A 21,233-nucleotide genomic window follows, 5' to 3' on the forward strand; every position below is an offset into this window, starting at 1 on the left:
TGGAGTCTCTCAGTGTCAACCTCCCCCAAACTGGTGCCCACCAGATGTGTTAGACTACAACTTCCATCATCCCCAGCCAGCATCACCATTGGGAGTTGCAGCCCAGCACATCCAGAGGATACCAGGTTGGAGAAAGCTGATCTATGTGATTATTTTGAGCTCCTCTGGGAAGTTGCCTGTATGATGGAGTTGTAACGTTTCTCTGTAATGTAATTTCTTTCCGTGCCTGCTGTTTCAGTGCCTACATGAACTGGGGCGCAGTGAGACGGAACATGCCCTTTCTCTCTGGGGGAGTGTGGCAGACCTGTAAAAATGTGAATATTTATACTTTTTCTTAAGACTAGAGTGTCTCATAACACGAAATTAAGTCTCTAAAATACTGCAGCTCCTCTGATAAGTATAGTAATTAAGGCTGATCACACGTGGCAGTCTGGGTAAGCTCTAGAGGGAAGAGACTGGCATAGCAGAAGGTTTTGCTGTGACGAAACTGTACTGATCTCAGGTGGGATACTTGCGGCACTCCAGTTGTTTGGGCTTATATTCCTCACTGTTGGATATGCTGACTAGAGCTGATTGGAGATTCAGGCAAAAACATCTGGAGGGCCACCAGTTGCCCACACTGGACAAAAGGAAAGTAGAAGGAAAACAATAGCAACAACCCTGAAATCTGGTAAAATGGTTTAACCATTTATGTGCTCCCGTCAATGCAGCGCTTTTGATGGAGAATGCAGTATTTATTTAAAATTTGTATTTTAACCTATTTAAATAAAGTTTTACTGTACTGTTGTTTAGAGCGGCTATGTTTTCTTGGTTATACAGGACAGTCCTCTATTTGAGGCTATCCTCTATGTGAAGGGCTGTCCTTCTCCAATTCTTCCCATCAACATTAGCACCTGAACCGCAGACTGAGCAGGCAGGCACACAGGTCTCCTGGGGCTTGCCTATGCACCCTTTCTATCCTGTCATGGCTGCATGGTGGCACTGTGTGTTTATATGATGTGGCTGCCAACTTGCAGCCACATCAGGCTTTCCCTCCCGAAAATGCGCTTTTTCGCGGTGTCATTTTGCCACAGCTTTTACAGTTGCTCTGAGGTCATAGAATCATAGAATAGCAGAGTTGGAAGGGGCCTACAAGGCCATCGAGTCCAACCCCCTGCTCAATGCAGGAATCCACCCTAAAGCATCCCTGACAGATGGTTGTCCAGCTGCCTCTTGAATGCCTCTAGTGTGGGAGAGCCCACAACCTCCCTAGGTAACTGGTTCCTTTGTCATACTGCTCTAACAGTCAGGAAGTTTTTCCTGATGTCCAGCTGGAATCTGGCTTCCTTTAACTTGAGCCCGTTATTCTGTGTCCTGAACTCTGGGACGATCGAGAAGAGATCCTGGCCCATGTTGACAACATGGTCGCCATGTTGTTTCTTCATCTGTCAGTGTTGGTCTTGGGTTGCTAGGGGCAGATCCAAGGGCAGGGTAAGCACAGGAAAGCAGGGCAGGGGGGCGGGCTTGACAAGCTGAAAGGCTGCCAGCCCTGCGGCTTTTCCTGGTCAGAAAGCCTGCGCTCCCTCCTGCCCGGATGCTACGGGGCCTTTGAGGGAATCAACTCCCAAAGGGGTGTCGTATAGATGGACCTCTGGCTACAGACTTCCTCACCATGGTGAGATATACTGCTTTTCTATTTAAATTATGTTAATCCGAGGACAGTCTTTTTCTGTTGCTGGCTTTGTGGTGCAGTTTCTCTTTGACTTTTATTGTGGCAATGACCTGATGGTGAGCCACTTTCGTCACATATGTACCTTGGATATATATCCACATAAGGATAGGAAAGTGAAATAAATAAAAATAAATCTTAGGCATTTTTTTATGATGAGTCCCATTTGCCCGAGTCAGTATATTTTAAATTTCCCTGCTTTAAAGTGACCACTTTCTTGCTTTTATATGCTTTGCCTCAGCCTTCTTGATCTCCTCAGCAGTTATGTCAAGCACTTTCCTCCTGACTGATTACCGCTGCCTGCAAAGTGCTGACTGAGATATTTCTCCTTTAGGGATGCCTCACTTTCCAGTGGGATGCCAGTGAGATAAATGCTGGACATCCCCAGCTGATTATGCTCCTGAGCAACTCGCCGAATGTAAGGCAACTTCTCAGTTTGCCTGTATCTAGGGCCCATCTTGATTGCGCTCCAAGCAAATCCTTGGAGATTGGGCTGATCAGGTTCACTAATGGTCAGACTTCTCTTGGTATTTGCTTACATAACACTATCGGAACACATGTCTTAAATATTTTATCAGCTTTAAAGGGTCGTTTTCATAACAAGGCATTGTATTGCACTGGGGAAGAGAGATTAGGTTGGCGAATAGATGGTCTGCAATACCCTGTAGGAAAAACAATAGCTTTGGGCATGTAACCCGTGTCACTTGCTGCCTCGTCAGTCTATTAAAGACACATTTCTCCATTGCAAAAAAGGCAGCCTTTTCAAATGTGTCCAATAAGAATCTTTTGCAGCAAAATTCTGCAACAGCACACTAGGTGATCTCAACAGCTGTCTAATTGTTTGCCTGCAGTGTCCCCCTCCAATATCTTTCCTGACCTTTAAGAAAGTATTTATGTTGCTTTCCTCTGCAGAGATGAATATGTATGCCATATAGCCACTGCCAGCCATGTTCTCATTTAAAGAAAGACGTTCCATAACAGCTGTCTGATTCAGTGCCTCTGAGGCTTTTCACCTATCCAACCTACTTCATGTAAACCATTTGTTCAAACTGTGCAATATTTCCCCCCAGCAGACCACTCTGTCTTTAATAGCTGCATTATGGGGATTGGGTTGTCGTGAGGACCCAACTGGGTCCAGGAAACCAATGGACCCCCCCCCGTGCCTGCCCCCCCCTCAGACCCAGTCGGGTGTGCATGCCGTGAGCGCGGACCCATCCCCCAAGTGCTTGTGAGGGCCCAAAAGTGCTTGGGTGTGGGTCCACTCTGTGGAAGTATGCTTTCCAGAGCTTTTGGAAAGTACGCAATTCCCCCAGACACACTAAAGGTAGCCGCCATTAGCGTCTCCAGGGAAATTGCACACTTTCCGGAAACTGGAAAGTGCACATCCTCCCCGAGCCAATGGGAGCCTTCAAGGCCTTCAACACAAAGGCACCCTTGTGTTAATAGGGCCTTTAAGGCCCCCATTAGCCCAGGGGGAGGATGTGTGTGATTTCTGGAGTGTATGGAAATTGTGCATCCCCCCCATGCTAATGGTGGGCGGTTGCCACCATTAGTGTGGAGGGGGGGAAGGTTAGGTGATTGCCAAGGGCTCAGGGGGCTCATGTGGCCCAGTTTGTTGGAGTTGAACACGCTAGTGTGGGCATTCATGGTGTATGTGGGTGTAGAACCAAACATGGCAACCTCTTCTGGTAATTCACTTCTGGTAACAGTGAATTCTTCTAGTCATGTAGCTGTGAAAGGCATCAGTGATGAACTTGTGTTTCAATGTCACCCCTGATTGTGGCAAATATGTTTTCCAAAATGTGTATATCATTCTGGTACATTTGTTCGGGAGCAAGGATCAGCTGTATGCCACCCCCCACCCCCGCCACCCCGAATCCCATGGTAAACTCATATTCCATGGTCACATGCCCAAAACTATTGTTTTACCACTACATAATATGTTAATGACCTTCAAAGGCCTCAATGAATAAAAAATGGTTATTAATAGCTCTCAATGTATAAAAAGGGTTATTAACCATTTCTATGAAGATTGGAGCTTTTTTGCCAAGCCCTTGCTGGAAGAATCCTCCTCTGAGGAGGAGCTAGAGCTCTCAGAAACAGACGATGTTAGGAGGCCACACGTCAGAAGAACTGGAGGTCCTGGGCTCTCAGAGGAGGTCACCACTAGTCCATCCCTGCAGGAGGAGGGGAGTTCCACCTCTGAGGCAGAGGCTAGGCAACCCCCTAGCCCCGAAGAGTGTTCCTGCTTGAAGAGGCAAGCCAACAGGGCTCCTCTTAGAAGAAGTGCTGGCTTACAAAGGAAGACTCCTTGAAGGCAAGGCCCTCCTCCCAAGGACTTTTACCAGAGGGCCTGTAAGGCACTGCAGCTGAGCATGGGGTGGGGCTCAGAAAGCTCCAGCTATATAAGCCCTCAGTTTTAGCTTAGTCAGTGCTGGAACAACAACATTCATCAGCTTCTTGTACTGTGCTGTTTAGGTCTTGTGTTATGATTTACTTTCTGTGCTGCTGAACTTTGGACTCCTGTTTGACTCTGCTTCTGGAATGTATATGGTAACTTACTGCTTAAGTGTGCTTTGACCTTTGATTATAACTGGACCATTCCTGCCTTTGTCTGATCCCATACTGGACTGGAATGTTTGTGCATAACCATTTGCCTGCTTTGCTCCTTTGCATTTTGAATTGCCTGACAATTTGCTCGAATGCTGAGTCTGAGCCATTGCAGGAACCTTTCCCACATTACATGCCTTAAGTCCTGAAACCTTGCTCTCACACTAGAGGCTAGAAGCTGGATTTGTAAGTTGGTGAGGTTCTATGCAAAATGCAAGTAGACAGTGTCCACAAAAGCTTATACCACAATACATTTGTTAGCCTTTAAGGTGCCACAAGACTCTTTATATTTTCCATATGCAAGGAGCTGGATCCAGATTTAGTCATGCTTAGGGTAGACCAATTGAAATCAATGGGAGTTAAGTCCAGGGGGGTCTCAGTCTGACTTGGTAACAGTTATACATGCCTTGGTTACATCATGTTTAGACTATTGCAACATACTTAATGTGCCATTTCCCCTGAAACATGTCTGGAAACTTCAGTTGGTGCAAAATGTGACAACTAGCTGCTAACTAGTGACCAGTATTATGCTTGCCTTGAAACACTGGCTGTGGTTGCCAAACGCTGATTGTTTTCCAGACTTAATTCAAGGTGCTGGTTTTAACCTTTAAAGTCCTAAACCGTTCAGTAGGATCTGACTGTCTAAGGGACCACCTGTTTTGCAATGAACCTGTCCAGTTATTCAGATTTGCAAGAGAAGTCTACTTGAGGGCACCTTTACCTTGAGGGGCTTGTTAGTTAGGCCCATAAGAAAGGGCTTTCTCCTGTGTTACTTTCAAACCATGGAAAGTGCTCCTCCAGGAACTACGATCGGTTCCCACTCTTACAGCTTTTCGAAAGGGTATGAAGACACATCTTTTTAAATTTAACCTTTTAAATTATGTAGTCATGTTAATGTTTTTAATGTGCTTGTTTTGATTATATCAAGGTTTTATTGCTTTCAATTGTGTACTCTGCCTTGGTAGCTTTTTAGCCAAGTATATAAATGTTAATAAATAATTCTGGATCTGGCCCAGTTTAGTGATATGCCAGTCTCCATGGCAAATGCAAAAGGTGTGTAGAAGTGTGTTACTTATCTCAGAAGGAGGCTGGGTGGATCAGGAATAAAGTCGGCTGTTGAAACTAATGGGGGAAAGGGACCATGTGGCAGTAGGGTTTAAAAATTACTGAATTGGAAAGGACAAGGAGAAAGAAGGTGAAAAAGCTATTTGTCTATAAGAAATGGAATAAGGTGCCATGTTTGGGAACATGTAATAACAGTGCAATCAGGAAATGGGGAACTAGCAAAGTGACCACATGTCCTTTATCAAGATGCATCAATATTGCTTTGGCCATTTGCATGGGCAAGGCTGATATTTTGTATTCCAAGAAAAAACCATCAACAGAAACCAGGGGTTAAAAAAGATGGAAGAGCAACATGGAAAACACTGGAATATGATGGTTTGGCAGCAATGTCCCCTGATTCTCCATAATAACTAAATGAATAGATGTTGTATATTCCAGAGAATATAGCTCTATGGTTGTAGCAACCCAAGGAACAATGTTATGTTTTCCCCCACAATTGAAAAAGAAGTGGGAACTGCAGTCATTTAATTGCATTTGAGTGCTTTATTATACTGGAATCGCAGTGATATTAACATTTGTACAAATGCACAAAATCTCTCCTAGTTAAAGAGAGGTGTAGAAATCGGATCTAGCTGTATAATCTCAATGAACTCACTGTGTAATAAATGTGTTCACAATGCAACAAAAGAAGCTTAACATAAAATGAAACGTATTAAAAGCAGTTGCGGCAGCACATATTTACACTATGTATGTACCAATTTTGTTTCTCTCCTCCCAGCAAGGGAGGTGGGTTTTTTTTTTTTTTTTACATAATATAACAAATACAAAACCTTTGCATACAATACAAAAACAGGATCAAGCCCCGGTCCTTGCAACGGTATCTTTATCCCCCTGTAAAATTCCATAGTGCTTATTCCTCCCAGTGCTAAGTGTTCCTTTAAAAAATCAATAGAGTTGAATAATATCTCATAGAAACAACTTACGTTGATCAATCAGTGCTTAAAATGGAATAATTTGAAGGGGTGGTGGGGTGCGGACAGAGAAATAATAAGTCTCCACACACCATGAAGCAGTTGTTACATTGCTTCTAATGCTGCCATTTTAATTCTCGTAGAACAGGAGGACTGCCTCGTCATGGACAATACAAACAACCTGTAGTAACTGCAAATACAACATGCCCCCTCTCAGATTTGTGTTTTTAATGCTTGGACAATAAAACTCCCATGATGTCAAAGAGATGAATTGTACTAAGGGATTCCATTCTACCGATTCCCAACCCGCTATTTCTTCTTTAGCATTTTTTTAAAAATTAGTATCTGTGTATGCCTATGTTTTCAGTGTGAAATAATATGTTGGGTGGTAAAAAAAGAAAAGGGGGTGGGTAAGAATAAGACCATTTAGTTCACAACAATGGATTCAGTGCTGAGAAGCATGGGGCAGTGATGGAAATCCAGAAGTTTTGTTTTTTTCTTCCGTAGTTTTCAAGAGAGACAGTCTGAATGACCGCCCCTCCCGCCCCTAGGGTTTTCTCTTGTTTTACAATGTGCAGCTCTGCAGACTTGAGATGCAACATAAGGAAACTACCATTTGACACAGGAATAGTAATAAAATGCTCTCAAACAGAACTGCTTTGAGAAACATAATGTGAAATGTTTGTTTCAATAAAACAAGAGTCTACAGATGGTGCGTTCCACATATTACATGCATTTTGTGTAAACAGACTTGAGCATAATGTTCACTTGTTATTCAAAGAAAACTTGGAAAGGCATCAGATGTCCACTCTGGAGAATTCATCTCTCAGCTCTAAACTAACATTTTAGATTTACACTTCCCCCCACCCCTGATAAGTGGTTTACAGAGATAGAAAAATGTTTCACATATTACTTCTTCCAACATGTGTATTGATAGACAGGCATTAATACTTCTGACATGAAAAATCTATGGGTTGGATCCAGATGTAGTATTTATTTATATATTGCATTTCTATACCACCCAATAACTGAAGCTCTCTCATTAACCCTATTCAGACGACATGCTAAGCCACGGTGGTTAAATATTTTGAGCTAAACATTATGGCTTAGTGTGTCATGTGAACCAATGCTAACCATGGTGGCTACATATACATGATTTAAACACATTCACTAATCTTTTGCTACAAAAGGGTTAGCAGCCTAAACATGGCTTAGCATGTTGTCTGAACAGGCCCATTGAAATCAATGGGAAAACTCACAGCAAATATCAATCTCATTGATTTCAAAGGATGTACTTTGACTACGTCTGGATTCGACCATATGAATATTTGCTCCTAAAGCTGTCAATATGGTAGCAGGTATTACTCATATTTTTTTGAGCGGGTAGGGAAGAAGTGAAGTGACTCCGAGAAGGAAATAGAAACAAGAATAGCTTAACAATTTTGCTACAAAGGCAATGTTCACTGGCAAACAAGACCACATTAATTGGAAGGAGGGGGAAACAATTGCACACTTTAACCATTAGGTTTCATAAGATTGCATTTTAAAATTTTATTTTACATTTTAGTGTTTTGAATATATTCGTCATATTCCTAGACCAAAAGAAATTAAAAGGGTGCTGCCTTCCATTAATCTACAAGGCAATGAGATTTTAGCACCCAGTTCTATACATGTATAGCCAAACATAAACCCCACTGATTTCAGTGTCAGTAAGCAGTAGAATTTCAGCCTAAATAGGATGGCTGGCTGCTATTATCATTGTAGCTTTGTAGCTGCTACAGGTTGGGCAACATTTAAAGAGCATTTAAATGGGAAAGAGGCCATCTCCTGCCCTGTGACAGACCAAGACACTTTAGGCATAAACATACTTCAGACGAAATCTGGTTCTACAATCACAGAGAACACTGGGAATTGTAGTTCTAGAGAGAGTGCTGAGGACTTTTATCAGAGAATTCTTAGCATCTCTCCAAACTGCAGTTCCCGGGATACTTGGAGGAAGGCTGATGTCAAACTGATATGTGTATAGCGTAAATAGTTTTTTTTTTAAAAAATCTCAGGATAACAGTAAACATAAGAAAATTAGATCACGGTTTGAATCATTCTACTGGCTGTTTTTGCCTTTCTCCAATTCTCTGAGCAGCCCTCTTTTAGAGCTAGTGTGAGAGACGGGTAGATAATGCCACCAGTCAAAGCATCAATTGGTATCACTGGCCAATATTTTATAAGGGAAGGCAGGAGAGACAGCTAAAGTGCAATTTTCAAATAATATAAATAACTGAAATGCAGTAAGATGCTAATTAGTTTCCTTTCTCTAGGCACGATTTTAGCATTTGCAGAAATTAAAATATTTACTTCCCCTCCCTGCCACCCCGGCAACATGACAGATCTTCTTCCTTTGTTTTCTGAAACACAATGGAGCTTCAGTGGTTTAAAGCTACTGAACACTGTTTAGTAAGGGACCCAGGAAGAACCGATTAGGCAGTTTTAGTGCAACTCACTAAGTGATATTAGAAAAGAAGCAAGCATTGAGTAGGGTCTCCATTGGAGTTGCTTATAATGAGCCTATTCATAAAGGCAGCTTTCCAGTTATATGGGTTATTTCCCTTTAGCAGGCCTGTACACATCTTTAACAAAAATGAAAGAATGGTATGTTTGTACATTTCGTTGTTACAAAAAGCAGATGCTGCTTTAAAGAAAATACTGAATTCTGGACATTTCCAGGTAGTAAACCTCAACAATTGTTCCATCTAAGATGAAAAACTTTTGCTTGAGATCTACAAAGATCTATCTATATATATATTTTTATATATATATATATATATTTATATATATTTACATATACATACACTGAGAGTTGTGCATTGCAAAACTAATGGAGCAATCCACCAAGAAGTACTGCTGTGGACCCCTGTTTTTATTTCAGCAAGGCTTCCATGAGGTTAAAGGTCATGTATGAAATTGTACAGCAGCCGTCACTGGGTGGATTGCTTCCAATGTAACTAAGAAAAATACAAACAGATTCTATATAAGAATGCTGTTTAAATGGAATGTTAAAAATAACATTTAGTAATAAATACTTTATAAAATTCTATGTGAATACTAAATTAATAGATTCCTGTTTTGTTTTAAAATTTCACTTTGGTCCTCATGAATTTCCATAGATCCACTATATACTTTTTCCCTTTTTTCTTTTTTGTAGAAAAAAGTGTTGTTGGCTAAAAAGCAGATTCTAATTAAAAGGTCTTTAAACACACACACACTCACACGCACCACACACACACACAATATTGTTGTTTTAAAAATATAAATCCCTGCCCCCCCACACACACACAAAGAAAAGCTTTTTACAGTTGTAGCTAGTTTGTTAGTGAAAGGAAGAGAAGTTAGGTCGAAGTAAAGGCCGGTTTTGATGACCCACCATTCTTTTTTCTGCTATGAAAACACAACAACTTTTACTTAAATGGCATGAATGAGCATGCAGTAAGAGCTCACCATTGTCGTAACAAAATGGACCAGAATAGGATGCACAATACATGTCTCCCCCAAGTTGCATTATAGAAATATGGCTTGCAGAAAAACACATGGAGCATAGACATTTTGTATTGCAACGCAGCCCTTTATGATTAAGTATTGCAATCAGCAGTACCTGGAATTCCTCCCCCCACCAAATCAATTTTGTACAGTGAGTCAGAAAGCAACAATAACAACAAGGTCATATGTGAATATGATTAGGTCCCATTCTGTTAATTCTCAGTGAAATGGCTGGGAGTGGGATCATCTTAACTGATTACTGGAGCACAGGGTGGCCACGTATGAATCTCCAAGAAAGAGGAAATGCATCACCAAAAAAAGAAAGAGTACAAAAGAGAACACAGTTTTGCATAAAAAATTGCACATACTAATTTAAATGTACAGATGCAATTTCAAGGCCCCTTCTTACAGTTCTTTCTCTTTACCCCAGAATTGGACAGGGGAGGCCTTCAAATTCAGGATGCCTTGAAATAGAGCAAGGGAAGGCAGAAGGTAGATTGGGATCTATTGGTAGTTCTCTAAGTGATCTGTACTAGATTGGCCAGGGTTTCCAACTGCCAGTGGTTCAGAAATAGCAACAAGCCCCCTCCCCTTCATAATTTTGGCAAGAAAACCTTGGGGGAGGAACAGGAGTAGAGTTGCATGTGGAAAAGGATTTGTGAACTCCAATTCTGGTACTGAAAACAAATTCCTGAATTCAGCATGTGCTCAGAAAAGACACCTTATTCTGTGAATCTAAGTTCTGCAAATCTATCTGAGACATTTATTTTGCATTTGTACTCAGGGTTCCAGTGAAAACACAGAGTACATCTCACAAGCCTAAACCTGCCCATCCCTGAAACAGAAGATAGTTCTCTGGCTATCCTTCAAACTAAGGACTGTCCTTTGTAGAAGAGGACCCATGACCACCCTACCAGAGCAGTGTTTGGAGACAAAGTTTGCAGTTGGCAGGGAAAGGGAAAGGAAATGCTCCAGTTTTAGCACAGGGAATACTCAACTTCATGTGCAGATTATTTAATGGAGAAAGTGGGGTCTTTTTTCATCTTTTCTTCATGTGAATGCCAAGTAGGATTTTAGATGTGGGAAATAATTCCCCTTGCAAGTAGGCGGGGAAAGAAAAGAGTGATTTACAACCTTCTTCTCTACATGAAATAACATCATGTTAAATTATGAGTAGTGCAGAGTAGGAATGCCCCCTACATGAGTTTGCATTTTGACAAACCTGAGTATAGTTAGCTGTAGTTAGTAGTAATCACATAAGGTTGGGTCCAGATAGTCATACTCAGAGTAGAGCCATTGAAATCCATGGGACTTCAGTTAGTCGTAACTAATGCCCCATTGATCTCAGTGGGTCTATCTAAGAATGACTTAATCTGGATCTAACCCATAACCTTTAGCATATATTAATTATATGTTTCTCATCTATGGGATGTGAGGTATCATTTGGAATATCATGGGGAATCTGGGTGAACCCTCTTGTGCTTGGAAAGTGTAAGATAAATTGGGTTCTTCCATTTTGCCAGAAATAAATTTTCCACTGGAGAACGTCACAAGGGAATGGATGCAATAAAAGAGGCTCCAGCCAAGAAAAACTCATGCACTTGTTAATCTTTTAGGTGCCCCTGCTCATTGCTGTTTTTATATCAAATCAGCTTAGTTGCTGTGGATATGCATTCTTTACTTTATTCCAGACTCTTTCAATTGAAATGGTATTTTAGCTAGGCTGCTGTGGAAAGCACTGACATTGGTTGGTCTGAGACACAAACTCCTGCCAGATCTTGCCCAGCAGAGCAGTAGAGAGACATTTGTTGTTGTTTCCCCCACTCCGTGTGTTTATTTTTTAAAAAATAAAATTGTTTGTAGGCCACCTTGTTGGGTGTAATTATAATTTTCCCCATCCTGTGGGGGGCATCCTGGAGACTAGATGGACTTTGGAGCCTCCACGCCACCATGCCCAACCTGCTTAATTTTGCCCCCACCCAACTTCAAAATTATGATGTCAAAGACTTGCTTCGAATGATCGTATGGATAGGATTGAAGCTTAAAGTTAATTTCAAGCCCTGTGTACATTCAGAACAACTTTCGTCAAGTGGGCTTCTCCGTTCACTTCAGCTGAGGAGGCACCTCTATGAACCCAACTCTTTTTCAATGATGAACTGTCCCTTCTACTAAAATAAGTGGGGAAACCCTTTTAGATTGGAGAGCAATTATTGTTCATATGCATACAAGGAATAATCAATGGAGTGTTTTGTGTTTAAGGGTGCAATCCTATGCATGTTTAGACAGAAAAAGTCCTAAAAGCCCAGCGTCTCTCCAGGCAGCCATGTTGGCTGGGGTTTGCGAGGAATTGTGGGACTTTTTTCTGTATAAATAAGCAGTTTTAAAGCTTTATATTTCATCTAAATTTGGAATTTAACCTCCAACCTTGACACACACACTTCACTATTCCTGAGTGCATAAAATTTGTCATTACAGCTTCTAAATAATGTAATACTATGTTTTTAAAAAATATAATAGAAAAAATATCTTACATTTCCAATTTCTATATTGTTTGTTGTTTGAGTGTATTATCGAGGTGCAAGGTTTATTGTATTCTTAGTGGCAACTCTTTCCTTCCCCATTACTTTACTTAACATACATTATATATTAGAATGATGTAATCCTTACAAGAATAAATTCCATGTGCTAGAAATAGTTTTTAAAATTTTGGTCCCAATCCAGTTAAAGTAAATTGTGAGAAAGAGTGCAATCCTTGTTATGTTTACTCAGAATAAGTCCCACTGAGTTCAATGAAGCTCACTCTCTGGGAAATGAGTACAAGGTTTCAGTCTAAGGAAGTGACCAAAGTAGGTGGGTGGGTGGAGTGAAGAGGAAGATGACCCAATACTTCCAAAGCCCTGCTGGCATGCGGTGACCATGGTGGAAGTTGTGGGGCAGTTTTCCATCAGTGATTTCAGCGATGGTTCTTTATTTCTATCCCTCCCTTGTTGGTATCTAAAGGGTGGGCGGGTGGGCATAGGATTAACTATACTAGCTCCAGGTTGCCATTGTAAACACGGAGTCTTCAGTTAGCCATGCCCAACCATGGTTTCCAGCTAACTTTAGTTGAAAGGTCTGAACCTAAGGCCTCTCAAAGGGGCTTTGGAGCTAGCAAATCCAAGGCCACCTCTGAAATGCTCCATTTCAAGGCCTACTACTGGCAGAAATACTGCTGACAGTAGATCTACACCAGCAGAGCTTTCTACAGACATACTTGGGGCCCCTGCAGTGGATGTGACTGTCGGCACCCCACCCCACCCCACCCTCCTCTCCAGGCACCAAAACTCCTCTCTTTCAATGAAGGAACACTTCTGCCTAATCTAAACCACTTTGTATTCAGAAAAATTGTGGTTTTGGATTGTACTTCTCACCTGCAAGCCTAGGCACACCTCTCTGGGAATACGCTCCAGTTGTTCACAATGGGACTTACTTCAAATAGATATACATAGGATCTAGTTGCACATCCCATTGAAAGCAATGGGCCATGCCCAACCATAGTTTTCTTGGGACTTTGTCACAGCTAACTTTAATTGATCCTGGATCATTGGTTATGCTTATCCAGATTATGCATTACCCCTGCTAGAAATCTTTTTTTTAAAAAGAAAAGAAAAATTGCTTCTGTTAACAATGTCTTTGGACTACTTAGGCAAACACAGAACAAAGAATGATCCCATTGATAGGATAATTTGTCAGGACAACTATCAATAGGTCTTTCTTTTGAAAAATTCTATTGATCTGAAAGGACATTTATTAAAATATAATTTTAAAAAAATGAGGGCAGAAAAGAGAATTTCCCAGGAAACTGCTAGAAAGCTGGTTGTTTTGCAGAAACCGCGAATGGTTTCATCAGTGAAGTCTAACCTGTTAGAAAATAAAATGATACCTACAAATCCCTTTGCTTAAATAATATGCACTTTTTCATGATACATTTTCCCTCTTTGCGTTAGAATAATTTCTGTTCAACATGAGATTTGTATTCTGTCACTGAGTTCAGATAAAGAGACAATCATAGTTTCCCATTATGGCTGGGTGTGGACAATCACAATTTCCCTTGGTGAGCCTCAGGATCTTGGTCCCCTTTTACACACCAGATGGAGATTGAAAATATTGGCTTTTGATTGTCAGCTAACCACAGTTAGCTTAGGGATGTGTGAAGCAGCTTGCCAAAGTTCTTCGAATTCCACGTCAAAGCTTGTTCCACCTGCATTACATTGCGAACATAGTTTCTTCTTCTTTTGCATGAAATCTAGGTGTGTTTTCATGCATATTTTTTCCAAATGTACACATCAATTGTGCACATCTTTGCAACACATTCTTCTCCTATTGATTAAAGCATATTTGTGCACATTTTCCAAAAGTACACATTCTTTCATGTGCATTTTTCAAATATATGCATGTTGTCAGGCGCAAATTTTTTGGGACTGTGAATCAGATTGTGAGCTCAGAATTGTACGAACTTCAACTTCAAATTGTGTCTGAGTTCATGTTCAGTCCGGAAGATGCGAACCAGGTAAATCCTGATTAAAAACGAACTGAAATGAGTATCTCATACATCCCTAGTTTCAATTAACAACTCAGGGAACAACGGTTTGAGAATAAACCAGGCTTTGAAACCATAGTTTGTGCCTGGCTTGTACTTACTAACCATAGTTTAAACAAACCAAAAAAACCCTAAGTTCAGGCCTCATGAGGAATTGTGGATGGTTTAAATGGAAAGCAGAAGTTTTTGATCTCCTCTTCTGGCACATGAAAGGGGAGGAGTGCAAGGCTTGCTGAGGCTCAAACACATAAGTATGGTTTCCCATTGTGATCAAACCTGGCTTGTACTTAAGTTTTCCCATTCCCACACTAATGAACCAAAGCTCTAAAGTCTTTTTGTCATATTATGGCAGAGCTTTAGTTGCTGGGAAGCCATCAAACCAAAAGAAATATTGTGGTTTGCCATCATCAAGGATCAATTGTTTATACGTTTTAAAAGAAAAGCAATTCATGGTTATTAACATCCACTAGTCACAATTGCCAATTGTGTGTGTATGTGTATCTTGCAATCCTATAGCAAATTTATTTGGAAGTAAGTCCTGTTAGGAATAGCACAAGCTAGGAATAACAACAGCTCTTCAGGGTCCCAGACAGGAGTCTTCCCCAGTCTTATCTAAACTTAGATGCCAGGGATTGATTTCAGAAATTTACTTCTGACCAACTGCTAAGAATCACAGGCAGAACATTTGATTTTGAACCAATGCAACTTTTCTTTTACTGAACATTTTTGTTTTGAAGGATTCAGTACTAGAACTTTGGAACTCATCCAGCGAGAGAAAGCATGTCTTGGGCCAATTGATGGTACCATTTCCCCATGATTTCTTCTGATGCAGCTCTAGTAATGTGTGGATGAAGGAATCATGGTGCCAATAATATGCTCTTAAGAACATAACAAGAGCCCTGATGGATCAAAACCAAGTCCTATCTAGACTAGCATCCTCTTTCACACAGTGGCCGACTAGAATCCCTCTGGGAATTCCAGAAGTAGACATGAAAGGTTAGGCCCAGAATCTGCTTTCTCCTTTCACAAGAGGAAGATCTCTGCATGCTTGATTTATGGGGGCCATTCCTCCCCCACGCACTGCAGCTCTCCCCATTCAGCAGGGTCTCCTGGCTCTCTGTGCATTTTTCTCGGGATGCTACCATGGGAAGGAGCCAGCAGGGAAGCCTGCTTCCAGGTACCCAGGTGCTCATGTTTAAATCTGGAATTCAACCCAAAGATAACAACCCCCTCAATGGTGTTGCCCAGCAAGTGGTACTTCTTATGCATGCATTTGCCCTATAGGTTCTGGGCCACTGACCCCACTCACATGATTTCTTGATCCATATGTTACTGGAGTGGCATGGCAAGATACTATAGAAAATCACCTGCTTTGTTCAGGTATAGAGGCTTATTCTCATAGAATTAGAAGGGACCTCAGAGATCATCCAGTCCAACCCCTTGCTCAATGCAGACTGCACTGCAGGGTGGGCCTACAGCAACCCCAGCAGATGGCCTGACAGCTACATCCACATAGCTGTTGAGTACAGCAGCATGGTGCAGCCCTCTGCTGTGCTCCCATTCTCTGGATTTTGGCATATGTTTTTCTCTTTATTAACTGGCAATGCAAAAGGAAAACGCTACTGACATAATAAGGCTCGCCCTTCTCCCATGCCATAGATTTTTTTTTTAACAACACAAATCTTACAGAGCTCTCCCTAGCACTGCTGACTTACAAGCGGGCTTCACCTGTGGTTAAGCTGCTTTTAATTTTTACTATTTATTAAAAACACTAAATCAGAATAGTAAAAAGTGTGGGGTTAGGTGTTTTTTCTCTTCCCCCCCACCCTGTTTTTGGAAAAAGCAAAAACCCAGCACAGCTGCGGATAAGTGGCTATTGAAACAGCAACTAATCCAGCTGTTTCTGGGCGAATGGCTGGTAGGCCTGGAGGCTTTTCTTCAACGTTTGTGTTTCTGGAAAGTTAAAAGACCTTGTGCAAGCAGCAAGAAATAGGGGGTGGACATAAAACATTATGTTTTGCACAGAGAAATGGCAAAGGTGCAGAGGGGAAGTTAGAGCACACATGGAAGAGACAGAAAATTCCACGGAAGCTCAAAAAATTATGCAATTTTAGGACTATGCATGTTTCGTTTGCACTAATGTTCCCTTTGTACAAGGGCAACATGGTGGAACCCCCCCAAAAACAAAACACAATTAGGTAAGTGAAAGGTTTGTGGATAGGAGAATATTAGAGAGCGACAGGTAGCAGGCACAGAATTTCTATCTCCCACAGCATTACATAGGCTGCCTGTATGTTTTCAAATGGTTTTCTGCACACAAGACAGCTAAAGAAATCTGCTTTTCAAAAGAAAAAAAGTAAGGGGGGGGGGGAAGCAGAAATTCTCAAGAATTTAAAAAAAACTATGCCACAACATACTCAATCCCAAGTCAACTGCTAGGCATGCAGAATTGCAGAAGATCAACAGCTTGGACAAAAGGAGAGTCAGTGGAGAGCAGCATCAATTGGGCATCCTTCCCATTATTTGCTTTTTTGAGCCAGTAACTATGTAGAAATGTTTTCAAAACAGAAAAAAAATATGGGATGCAAGGCTATGGATGTGTGTGAGAGCCTGGTGCTTTTGCAAAACAAATGTACTTATTGCGCTGTCAACCAAGCTTCCGCCATATATTTATAGCCCAATTATGCCGGTATATGGCTGTTTAATATTTCCTAAGCCTTGTTTTGGCTAACATGGCAGTTTAACATGTTTCTGTTGAGTCAGCTTGCTATGGTTAGAAGGAACATGACTATGTACAGGAACAGGGTTTTTTTAAAACCCCAAAATAAGTCACTGGTACCAGATAACTGGAAAAAGCACCAAAGCATCTCCCAAGCTGATAACATAGTCATTGCATAACTCCCTTTATTATTACTAAGTATAAAAGACATTTTAATAACTATAAAAATGGAGCTCATAGTCTTTTGGGAGGCTGAAGAGTCCTTCAGAGCTGAGATAACTTGGGAAAAATGCCTTTTAACCAGAAAGGAAGTACGATATTCTATCACTTTTTCAGCAAAGTTCCTGACCGATAGGTTTTAAAGGATTGGATTCATATCTGTTCTATGACTTGCAAGCTGACTGAGGGTGGAGCTTCCTACGACATCACTGACTGTAGACGAAGTCGTAATGGTGTTATGCTGGATGACTTGTTGCTGTGAACAGGCTGGGACAGGACTGGCTGGAGGACTGCTCTCAGGACCTGAAAAGAGAACAAACGAAGGATCATGTCTATGTAAGTAGCAACACCTCTCCCTCCTTTTCACAAGAGCGCAATACTGTTAAGCAGGCAGCAGAGTGTCAACGATACAAAATATCTAATCACAGGAAATCCAGAATCCAGGCGTTAAAATTAGGAAACGCTTATTTAATCGTAAGAAATACAAGAAATAGCAGTAGTGTTGTCTTCAAGTTATGGCTAGAAACCACATTTCTATCTTAAGCTATGTCTGCATTTAGCGCTCTACATTAACATAAAGACACCTAGGTGTAAGTAGTAAAATCAGCCCAGTGCTACTTGCATGTACTGGAGTATCATCTTCTCCTTTGGTAGCATGTGTCATGAAGTCAGAGCTGTTCCAGCGAAATACTGAGTGCATTGCCTCTCCTGTCCAGGCTGCCATGTCTCCTTCTCAGCACTTTAACAAGGCTCTGTGTGATGTCAAGCTGGGAAAGGAAGGCAGTGCTAGTTCCGGATTGCCCTAACACCAAATGATGCATGGAAATCTGGAAGTACTGGCTTTGCTGAAGATGATGCTCCACCCTTAGGAAACCCAATTGGGCCCCATCATGAGACAGGTGGTCTCTGGGGAGCATAAGAGTTCCTTACTCCCCAGATGTAGAGAAGAAGTAAGCTGGAGAAGCAGCAAATCTTATCCAGACCTTCTTTGCTCCAAATTACAACTGAGGGACATTTCACACTTAATATAGATTTTAATCTTAAACCTAGATATTTAATCTTAAACCTAGATTTGCTACCAAATGCATCCTCGCATGACAGCACAGCACAAACTAGCTCCCCAGTAAATATACAATAATGATATACACGTTTGCAGACACAGGTCTATCACAGTCACACTTTATGTTTCAAGGTGTAAAATTAGGTTATCTCTAGTTCTCACTGAGTTTGAAAAACTCCATATCTGGGCTGTACCACTTCAGACTGCAGGTGGGGATTCACATATTTGGGGAAATGAAAACTAGGCCAATGACAACCACCAAAGAGAGGGCTTTTGGTGGACATTATACCTTGTACTGGGAACAGGGCCGGGCAAAGCTGGTAATAGCCAGATAGGAGATGTAGGCCCCATTTCAAACTGCTCATTAAGTATTTTTTAATCAGTTCTAAATACATATGAACTAGAACGATTTATAAAAAAGGTAATGGCAAGCACTTTTATTCAAGATGTATATATGACATCACTTCTTCACATTCAGAAATGCTTTACGTGCTTTTCTTTGGGCAAATTCATCAAAACAACAGAAAAATCTTGCCTTGTCAATGTTAGTACTGCTCACTCACAGGAGAGCTACTTTGTAACAAATCTTTACCAAAGGGTCCCCCTTTGCCTCTACTAAGGGGACTCAGAGTAGCCCCCCTCAAAATCGTAGGCCCATGCCAACTGGTCCCACTGTCCCCCCCTCTGCCCAGCCCTGACTGGGAATGCCCTTCCCAATGCGAGGTATAATGCCCAGATAATCTTATGCAAATGTTTATTGGGTGTGTGTTTTTGGCACCAAAGACTTAGGTGCCCAAGACTTCCAGCATTCTTAGAATTAGTTTCAGTATTGGCTTTTTAGCTTTGATTTTATGGCTACTGCATCTGTACTTTTATTGTTTTGTATGGAGTTTTTAAATTGTATTTGTTGTTTTAAATTGTACACTGCCACTGGATTCTTCTACTGAAGAATGGTCTATAAGTAGATTAAAGAAGCACACAGAAATAAAATAGCAGTGAAATAGTGGTTTCATTGCAATGTCTAGGTCAGGAGCTGGCACCACAAGTCTTAAATGCTTTTGGAAATGTCACATTCTTCTAGATGCCTCAACTAAACACCCTAGTACAAAGGTTGGTCTATGCCTCCTCATAAATTGGATTGTCACATTGTAGTATTGCTTATTTACGTTTTATTGCAAGTATTTGCACTACCTTTTCAATTCTATGCCACTTAACAAGATTATTTAAGGCCGTAATCCTATAGAAACTTAACTGGGACTAAGTCCCATTGAACTCAATATGCTTTACTTTTGAGTAGGCATGCATAGGATTGCATTGTAAAGTGAAATTGAGAGGTTAGGAGAAAAAAGGAAAGACACTATTAGTATGTAACCTCAGATAATATAAACATGTTACCTACTTACTTAGGTATCCTTGAGATTCTTTCTGCATGGCGGTTATTGGACAGTCTTTATGTGTTAACAACAATTGTTTCAGCTGTGCTACCTCATTTTTCAACATGGAAACTTCATTCTAGAAGAAAAGAGAGATGTTTAATAATTTTCAGGGGATAGTATTAATCTACATACTTCTGATTGTAAGAAATAGGGTTGGATAGTGTTTGGCTCTTCATGTAATCCTTCCCAACTCCCAAGTTATTCTGGGACAAATCCGTGTTCTGACAGATGCCTTTAAAGCCTAGCCTCAAAGCTTTGCATCTTACATCCCATTTTTATCACAGTCTTAATAGGATTACTGCCACAGAGCAAAAAAAACAAACAAAACCCAGAGCAAGTGAGAGGGTATCATTATTTTCAGAGTATTTAACAACACGATCACATGAGCTTGTGAACCGCCCAGAGAGCTTCGGCTATTGGGCGGCATAGAAATGTAATAAATAAATAAATAAATAAGCAACAAAAGTATAGGACTGGCTTTTAGGATCCCAGTATCAGAACAAATGGACTGTTGCCGATTAGGTAGGGAAAAGCTCCTATGAATTACCGTGCTCCTTTTTAAATTCATGATTTTGGCACCTGAGGCAGAAACTCCTCGAAATGTGTAGAGAGTACAAATACAATGAAATAACTAACAATGTGTTGTCCTTTCATAAAACCAAAACCAGTTGTCTCTGGCAACTGCCTCATTTAGCCCAATGGCAGGACTGGCCCTGCAATTGCTTTGAGGCCGAGAGACTCTTATTTATACATAACACTCTCTTTCATCTTCCTTCTCTCACCCCATGTGTATGAGCTGTTTGCACACATTACATTGTACAAGGGGCTCAGGATTGGGGCAAATATCTTTTCAAAACAAGACCCACTATTACAAAAATACTTTTTATTTAAAGAGAAAATGATGTGGCTTGTACCCTAACTTTTTGCTCTATAAATAGAAGGGGTTTCTTCTATTAATGGAGGGGATGTTCTGCTCACAGACCAAAAACTTAAGACCAAAGCCTATGCTTTTAAGTGTTTTAAGAGAACTACAAAGAATATATTGACTTGCCTGAAAATATATCTTTTCCTCAGTATGGGCTAGGTTAGTAAAGTCAGACAGAATTAATCAGAGATGGAAATAAGTTATGGAATGGTGTCTAATAGAAATGACTGCCTTGACTAATGTCAGTCCTATAATCTCAAACGCTAATTTAGGTTTGCTGTACATCATAGATTACATCTATCCATTCATTCAGAAAAGACTGTTGTGAATCAGACCCTTCTTGTCCTTTGCTTGCACAGTCATACATATAATGCAGCATTAAATACAGATTTACAGCTGAACTCATCATG

The 21,233-nt window shown here is 40.9% G+C and overlaps 1 protein-coding gene across 1 annotated transcript in view; it reads right to left on the reverse strand.

Annotated features, from left to right (window-relative positions):
- Window positions 1–17,020: 17,020 nt before the first annotated feature.
- Window positions 17,021–21,233, reverse strand: part of CREB5 (cAMP responsive element binding protein 5) — a 305,685-nt gene continuing 301,472 nt past the window's right edge. Inside the window, exons 12-13 of the mRNA XM_063128793.1 lie at window positions 19,866–19,974; window positions 17,021–17,705 (exon numbers count right to left, since the gene is read on the reverse strand). Of these exons, the coding sequence (XP_062984863.1) occupies window positions 17,542–17,705; window positions 19,866–19,974 (273 nt within the window). The 3' untranslated portion in view covers window positions 17,021–17,541. The remainder of the gene's footprint in view (window positions 17,706–19,865; window positions 19,975–21,233) is intronic.

Source organism: Elgaria multicarinata, chromosome 1, assembly GCF_023053635.1.
Source record: "Elgaria multicarinata webbii isolate HBS135686 ecotype San Diego chromosome 1, rElgMul1.1.pri, whole genome shotgun sequence".
Taxonomy (NCBI): Eukaryota; Metazoa; Chordata; class Lepidosauria; order Squamata; family Anguidae; genus Elgaria; species Elgaria multicarinata.